General features: G+C 47.1%; 1 protein-coding gene across 1 annotated transcript in view; it reads right to left on the bottom strand.

The window, feature by feature from the left end:
- The window catches only part of P4HB (prolyl 4-hydroxylase subunit beta), a 143,592-nt gene extending 135,369 nt beyond the window's left edge, over positions 1–8,223 (bottom strand). Inside the window, exons 1-2 of the mRNA XM_068116690.2 lie at positions 7,730–8,223; positions 6,635–6,841 (exon numbers count right to left, since the gene is read on the bottom strand). Of these exons, the coding sequence (XP_067972791.1) occupies positions 6,635–6,841; positions 7,730–7,886 (364 nt within the window). The 5' untranslated portion in view covers positions 7,887–8,223. The remainder of the gene's footprint in view (positions 1–6,634; positions 6,842–7,729) is intronic.
- Positions 8,224–8,938: the final 715 nt, after the last annotated feature.

Genomic DNA, 8,938 nt, shown 5'->3' on the forward strand with positions numbered 1-8,938 from the left:
TTTGACTGCTCACCTTGTCCCGATGACCCTTGCACGGTAGAGGTGCAGAGCTGTCGTTGCCACTGGTAGTTGTGTAGTGATGATCACCGTTGGATGCAGATCCACATACCTGCCAGTATAATGGGGACAAAAGAGAAATTTTGGAAGTATTTGGTAGGCCCGATGTGAAATTTTGGGATTGTGAAGGGTGGATTACGCTTTGGACCTGACCAACCGGTAATTACCTGCACTTGAGGTGAGTGTTCGAGATGTACTGTCCCAGGCTCCAGGACTTGCTTGGAAAATTAGGGGACATGTAATTTGGAGTTGGGAGGCGGGTGAGAGTGATGACATGGCCGGTGAGGGGATGGAATGGGGGCCACACAGAGTCTTGTGGGTGGCGATTGTTTTTGTGTTGTGGTTATGTGTTTTGATATGGTCGTGAGAATGGAAACTGGAGAGTGAGTGATGATTATTGGAGCTAATGAGGGGTGATTATTGTGCTTTTGGAAATGTGTAATGGTTTAAATGTGAACTGGGGGATTTCACATGTGGCAGGCCATGGCAAACCGTTGTGACACCTTTTACACCGTCAATGGAATCGTACTGAATTGTACAGAATTGAATGGCAGCGGGGGAGGAAGTGTGTGTTGGGGTCTTGTGGGTGGGGAAGGTGTGTGTGTCCGCAGGTACAGATCAAGCTCTGAGGAGCGATGCCTGCGGCCCCCCTCTGCGGCAATTACCCCTGGCAGCCCGTGGTAACTGGAAATTGGAGCTCGTCGGTGGAGGGTCTGGTTGGGCGCCGCGGGGTGAGGAAGTCCCCCGGTGACCTGTGTTGCTACACGGAAGCAGGAGGCAAGGGAGCCTGGTGTGTGTGGAGACCCTCACCGGCAAGGTAACGGCGGAAAGGGGCTGTTGGGCTGCCATGGGCCAAGAGGTAAAGGGGGGGGGGGGGCAATGAACTTGTAAATCGGTTGACTTGTTTTTGGGACTGCGGGCACCACAGCCTGAAGCGCCCCCACCATCTTATTGTGCGGTACCTCCCCGCTGCCTAGTTGAGGAATGCACACACATGTATATGACATCAATGCCTTGGTCCTGCAGCATGGTGTATTGAGTAAGAGCTTTGTTGATTTTTGAAATGCAATGATGAGTTTCGGAATGAGAATGAGTGGTTATGGGGTTTGTGTTGTACGAATGAGGGCGAAATCCACCGAGCCATGTCACTCACCTGCAACATCTGGACAGGGCCCGTGGAAATTTAGGGGGTGCATTGGGGATGGCCCCACAGATAAGGTTGTGTCTTGTGGCATCCACCGGGGGACGCGGTCTGTAGACCGGGGTATGTACAAAGGTTAGAGTTTTGAGTTTTTGTAAGATGGTTAAGTTCGGTGGTTAAGTTAGAGTTGCGTGTCGTTTGTTTCCTCCCTCCGCAGGAGCAAAGAAGAAATTGTAAATACATGATTGCATGATTGTTAAGGGGTTTAGCATGTTAAGGAAGTGTAGGTAGGTAGTCCGACTCAATTCCCACAGCCCTTCCTAATTTATTTCATAGGTTAATTAAGTGTGTGACAGTAAGTGTTAAGGCTGGAATGGTAGCGCCTGCAGTGAACCTTGCAGGAGCTACGGTTCCAGGGGGGGTGGGGGGGGCTGTGTTATGTCTGGGGGTAGAGCAAAATCTCAAGCTAGGTAGATCTGTATAGGTAGGTATTCGACTGTCGCGATAGGGAATCTACCTGTAATAAGTTCTTCATGTTCAGGCGTTTGTCGGGGTAAGATATATAATTGTGGATCTACCAGGAGATTCGTGTGATAGGTAGATAGGGATTAAAAGATAACGCCCCTGTGAGTCTCACCTGGTCATCAAACCCTTGTCCATTATGGCACTGCAAACCACATAAACACTTAGTTAGGTCCCTAGCGCAACATTAAATAATTCCTCCCCTTTGACATGACTTTGGAAGAGAATAGACGGGAAATCGGGCTGGAACACCGCCACAATCGGCCACCACCGTTTACACCTCCGCAAGGCCTACCAATCTCGGATAGCACGTGCTATGAAGAAAAGGCAGGAGTAGAGAGAGCGGCAGGGACGCAGTGGGCGTGCCGGGGGAGGCTCTGATAGGCTGAGGGGTGCACCAATGTGACGTCATCGGCCGGAGATATTAGCGAGGGCAGGACGCCATTTTCGGCAGTGCAGTCCCGGTGTGATTTGAGATGAGAGCAGAGCCCTGACTTGAGTGCAGAGAGAGAGCCCGAGTTGCGTTGGCAGTGCGCAGTTTGGCAGTGAGCAATTGAGAAGCGAGTTGGAAGGACGAGACGTGCAGTCACACCTGCGTTCTCCCCGTTCCTGTCTTTTCGTGCTTCGTGTGGGGATCGATCTTGGGTGAGGCCGCTGGCCTGCGATGGGTGCCTTGGAGGTTGGTGCACCGACCTCGTGGGCGGCGAGAGGATCGGAGCTTGGAGCAAGGCCTCGTGGGTGCATCGGGACCGTGGTGGACAGCAGCCGAAGCCAACGACGAGACAGATAATCCCGAGCTCCACGTACACTGTACACGACGTGACGTGTTTCTTTTGTAATTCATCATCCCCCGTTTTGTATTTGAGGTCTGGAGTGCAGGATCCTGATATAGAATAGCTTATTACCAGCACGTATTTTCCTGTCTTGCTTTTATATAATAAACCCTTGTATTATTTTTGTATATATCTGACCACAGTTTTCCTGGGTGTTTGATTTTAATAGGTAAGGCTGCAGAGCTTTCGCTGTGTCCCACCATTCCGCGCGTTTAAGCGCTTTGATTTGGAATCCGCTATTGAGGTTTCGCCTTGGGAATTTAAAGCCTCGTAATCGGCCTCCGCAACTTTGATGTTAATCGCAGTTGCGCAACAGTACCATGGCTGGTGAGAGGTACCAACACCCAGCCAGTTTGTATGTTGACAATTGTAACCAGAATGGCACTCAGTAGAGAGCATACCTCCGCCTGATTGGCTATATCAATATCACTCAATGGTGAAGAATGTCTTAAAAAAATTATACGAGCTCGATCCAGATCTTTACCAAAATTGAATCGATTCTTCTTTGTCACACACACAACCTGTCCAACAATTTTCGTCCAAATCCATCAATAACTTTTTGAGATATCCTCTATGTATCGTTTTTGGCCCTATCTCCCAATGGTGAAAAATCACTTGGAAAATTAAATAATTCTCATATCCGAATCCATATTCTGATCTTAACCAAAATAGAATTTAATCGTCCTTGTCAGACACCGAACCTCTCCACCATGTTTTGTCCAAATCCGTCCATAACTTTTTGAGATATTCTGCTATATATATCGTTTTTGTCCCTCTCTCTCAATGGTGAAGAATCGGGGCCCACAAGGCGAACCCCCTCTCTAGCGGGGAAAATGGCCTTAAAAACGATCATTCATTCATTATTCATTCTCTCAATGGTGAAGAATCACTTTAAAAATTCTACTAGCCAGATCCGAATCCAGATCTTCACCAAAATGTAATCATTTCATCCATGTCACATACACTACCTTTCTGCCAAATTTTGTCCGAATCCGTCCACAACGTTTTGAGATATGTTGTTCAAAGACAAACAAACAGACAGACAGACAGGGGTGAAAACATAACCTCCATCCACCTTCGGTGGCAGAGGTAATAAACACATACGAGGAAGAGAGTTACTTGGGATAAGTGGTTAATAGGCAGGGAGTTGGGATAAGTGACTAATGACACTAAGGAGTCAGGAATACTCTGTTGGAGGAAGGATTCTGTTAAACAGAGAATGTCTGGTTTATCGGCAGTGGCCTGGATTGAGAGATCCATCAGTTTGGAGCGGAGGCCTCGGATGTTTCAGGTCCACACAGATAAGGACAGGATAGGATGAGCTGCTGATAGGACATATGGATGTGGGAAGGAGCAAGAAGAGGGTGCGAGTGGGGAGGGAAGCTGGGGAAGAGAGCGGGAAGCGGCGGGGTGTGAGAGTAGAGAGGGGGCAGGATGAGGTGGAAGCTGAAAAGTGGTGGGATGAAGGGGTGGGGGTGGGGGGGGGGGTAACAGATCAAGGGGGTAGGGGAGGCGGAGGGGTACTGCCTTGGAGGGATTTGACACAATGAGTAAATGTGAAGGGTAAATTATTGTCGTGTACACACAACCTCTGCAAAATGGACGCCTCAGGATTCACAGACGGGATAACCTGCGACAGACTTCAAGGTGGTGGTGTGGTGGTAATAATGTTTTTGGTTGAAGGCACGGGGGAAAATTTGGCTGCAAGTGCAAGAGGAGGCTGGATGAACTAAGCGTTTAAGGGCCCAGTCACACCGGGCCTGCGACCAGGTTACAACCTAGCTGCGACCGAAAAATGTTGGAATCGCGGGCAAATCGAAGAAAGAGCGTGCGACTGGTCGCAGAAGTCGTGGATGATCGCCAGAGCAAAATCAGTCGCAGCAAGGTCGATGGTCATGTTCAAAACTTCTGACCTGCGATTCCAAATCGTAAGAGGTCGCAGACAGGTCTTACATGGTCGTACCAGCAGTACACGGGGGAAAATTTGGCTGCAAGTGCAAGAGGAGGCTGGATGAACTAAGCGTTTAAGGGCCCAGTCACACCGGGCCTGCGACCAGGTTACAACCTAGCTGCGACCGAAAAATGTTGGAATCGCGGGCAAATCGAAGAAAGAGCGTGCGACTGGTCGCAGAAGTCGTGGATGATCGCCAGAGCAAAATCAGTCGCAGCAAGGTCGATGGTCATGTTCAAAACTTCTGACCTGCGATTCCAAATCGTAAGAGGTCGCAGACAGGTCTTACATGGTCGTACCAGCAGTCGCGCATGGACGCACCACCAGTCATGCATGATCGCGGGTCAAGTAGTCGCACGATTGGTCGTGCTACTGGTCCTGCCACCTGACGATTGGTGGTGCCACCTGTCGTACGACCTCATGATCGGTAGTGTGACCAGTCACGACCTGTCCCGACTGGTTGCACGACCTTACGATTGGTGGTACCAACAGTCTTTAGCTCGCAGCTCGCAGTCTTTAGCTCGCCAAGGCTGTGCGCGTTTACTTCAAGCAATACTACAACAACATCGGCAGTGTCCCATGGCAGGATAACATGATCTAGGAACTGTTGTGTGAATGTTGGAATTTTGATATTTTTTTTGAGATATGTGTATCATATATTATATGCTATGTGTATGATCTATTTTTGCATATCTATTTTGCAATGAACTTGTACAATAAACATGCTATTTCATGGTATGCCAGGAGAAAAAAAAGTAATAATTAGTTGTCTTTATTGTGTGTGTATGGTCTGAGTAATAAATGACTGGTATATATTTCAATGGAAAAAATTATTATTTTAAATACAAATTAAATCAATACATGTATACACAAACAAAGTTCTTTGTCAAAGTAAAATCTTTAACACAATAAAGTAATGTGCAGAACTAAGCTGCCAGGCCACAGCTCAATTATTGGGAGGCATAGCGAATTATAGTTTCAGTTGAAAAGTTCGACGAAGTGTACTCCTTGAGAGGTAGGTGACTACTGATGCATGATCGCGAGCCTTTAGATCTGATCGAGCGACCCATCTCATGACTGGCTGCGACTGGCTGCGATCGATCATGCGAGTGGTCACAGGTCGCCACAATTGATCGTACGATCGGTCGCTGATCGCCACCACTAGTCGCACGATTACCTACGATTGATCTTGCGATCGATCTTCTCCAATCGTTGGTGATCGCACGACCATGCGTACCACCAATCGTACGATGACCTACCACCAGTCTTAAGAGCAATCGCAGTAGGTGATCGCAAATGGAGATCGTAGCAAACATTGCCGATTGGTCGTACCTCGGCCAAATTGCCACCAATCGCACGATCCAGAACACGTACGATCCAGTGTGACTGAGGTTTAAGAGTGAAGATATTTTAGGAAATAAGCCTTCTGAAAGAGAAGAGGAAGAGATTCCCTGATGGAGTAATAACCACAGCATTTTAAATTACATTTTCTTCTTAAACTTTGTCATTTTAAAAATCCATGTTGTCCTTTTATTAAAAATCCATGTTGTCCTTTTATTAAAAATCCATGTTGTCCTTTTATTAAAAATCCATGTTGTCCTTTTTTTAAAAATCCATGTTGTCCTTCAACTCCACTGTTGGTACCCCACCCTCTCTCTGCTGTTCCTTTTGTCCTATTACAATGTTCTCGCCCTACCATGAGCCCAGACTATGTCCAATAAATAAATAAACTGTCATAATGACAATTCCCAGGAAGGGCCTTGCTGTCCTTCAATGGGACATTAAGCTGTATTCAGTGCACATCCACAAGGCAGCTGCAGCTGTGGTCAATTACTCCCACCATTTACATGTTATTCTTAAGAGGTGGATAAGTTGGCAAGCATTTGCTGTCGATGGAGTTGGTGCCTTTTGATAAAAGAGTATGTGAGTTTTCGCTGACGCAATGACAAATTCCTGCCACGACCTCTAATGGGAAGTCTTGGCAAGCCTCCCAGTATATTTACTCCTGGCCACGAGATATCTCTGGCAGCAACGATGCCCTGGTACACAACAATTTGATGGATGGAAGAAAAGGTAAGGTTTGGAAGGTGAACATGATTAGATTTGAAAGTTTAGTGACAAATTCCTTACCACTGTAGTCTTTTGCTGTAGCACGATCACCATTGCGAATGAATTTGATGGTTGGGTAACCCTTGACTCCAAACTCCTTTGCCAGCTCGGGCTCCTCGGTGGCGTCCACCTTAGCAAGTCGGACAACAGAGCCATCTGTCTCCAGATCTCTCGCAGCTTTGGAATACTCCGGAGCTAGCGCCTTGCAATGGCCGCACCACGGCGCATCTAGAGGACAAAACACCAAAAGCAAACCAAAAATTTGCTTTCAAAGTTGTTGGTATTATGGCCTCTCAAAGCAGATTTCGCACTTTGGGATAAGCAGTTGGCAAAATACCAGAGCACACCGACAAATATTTAAACGGGCACAATTATTCCCAAATTCTCGTGGTGGGGTTGGCCAAGGGAAGCTGAACCCAAGACTTTCACGAACCGGCTGGCCAGGCCTGACGTTCAACGAAGGTTCGTGCAGGGATTTGTAATTTTGTTCAGGGTGCCGGCGATAGCTCGCCTTCTCTTCGCAAAGGACACCATGGGATCATTCATATCCACCAACGAATTCTGGCAGACGTGACACCCGGTTTAACGTCCATCCGAGGGTCGGCACACACATTGATTAATCATCCTGCCTGTGAAACACCAGGAAGGTAGTTTGTAGCTGGGTCTGGATTCGACCACAGGCTAGACAGCTACGAGGCAAATGTGCGTACCTCTATGCCATCCCTTCAGATTGACAAATGTTGGAGCAAATTCAAAGTTCATTAAACGTCAGTTTTGTATATTCCGAATAGCAAACATGACCCGAGTTGGAGGAGCCATGGCCGCCATTACGGACAACTTTAAACTCCTCTCTTTCTCTCTCTCTCAATGTAACAGTTGCTTTGCGTGCATTTAGACAGATCAGGGGGTCTATGTCAAAGACAAATTAAATCAAAGGTAAAAATGAGCAAAACAAGTCACAGAACAGAAACAACTTTTGGCCAAGCAATAGGCTTCAGAACCAGATCCGCAGAATGACGTGCCATGGCGTGGGCCTTGCGACGGCCACATCGTCATGGCGTGAAAATACTTGTTGCCGATACCAACCCCCACCATCCCCTCATCCTGAAAACTCACAGAATTCCACCAGGAGGTCGGGGTGTGCGGCCAAGGCCTCGTCGAAGTTTGCTTTGCCCAAAACCAGGACGTTGTCCTCCTCGGGCAGTTCGGCCCAAACCAAGGCCGCGACGAACACAACAAGCGTAAACGGTACTGGAAACTCCATCTTCAACATCAGTGTCTGTCGACCGTATCTTGACTACTTGCCGCTTTTTCTGAACCTTGTCTACGCCTAACCTAATGTAACGGTGCAGCAAAAAGAAACTAATAAAAAAAAAAACTACCCTCTTCGCCTCTTAACGAAACCTGTTCCAACCTTTCTCGATAACGCTCTTAATTGTTTATATATAGGTATATTCAAGTCCGTTTATCCAATTCCTTGGCCCCAACGGGCACGTTGTTCTCTCCACCACCAAAGACGTGGCAAAGGGAGGGAGGGGTACCCTCCTCCGCCTCTCAGTCTCACATCACATTCCTTCCAGTTCCTGCCTCCCTTCCTCTCCCACCCTATCTTTTTTTTTCTCCCTTACGTTTCAATCTTTCTGAAAGTTTTGTTTTCACTCAATACACGTACTCCACAAATCTTATGGATTTTACCACATTATCCAGCCATGTTCAAAAATATATATATAATAAAATACAGCACGCATGGAAAATATGGAATGCTATCCTTGCTGCTGAATAATGAAACGATACACCACAAATTGTAGTGCGATCGTGTTTTCTCATCTTTATCAACGCCATTAAAATCCCCACTGCTCCAAGAATGTAAATAAAAAAATAGGTGCAGAAATGTGGATTGAGCAAAGGAAAAGTGTCCAGGGCAGACAATTTGCCCGGACTGATTAAAACATCATCTCTTAATCGAGGGTGTCGGATTTAGTTTACTTGATGGAATCGGTTGTGTGTTTGACAAGGAAGAATCGATTAAATTTTGGTGGGAACGATTCTTCACCTTTTTTTTTTTTTTTTTTTTGTATACAAGATCGAGGCTCGTGAAAGAGCGAACATTAATCACACAGAAAGACAAACACACACATAAAACAAATAACATCGGGAGCGGTAGACAAGATGGGGAGAGAGGGGGAAGGACACAAACACAACATTTGAGAGCAGGAACCGAGAGACATGGAGACATCGAGAGATCTGTGGGAGGGAGAGGGCTTTGGGGGGGAGGCATGTGAAGGGGGGGGGGGGGGGCGGCAGAGGTATAAACATATGGACACT

Source organism: Myxine glutinosa, chromosome 1 (genome assembly GCF_964187855.1).
Source record: "Myxine glutinosa chromosome 1, kmMyxGlut1.1, whole genome shotgun sequence".
Lineage (NCBI taxonomy): Eukaryota > Metazoa > Chordata > Myxini > Myxiniformes > Myxinidae > Myxine > Myxine glutinosa.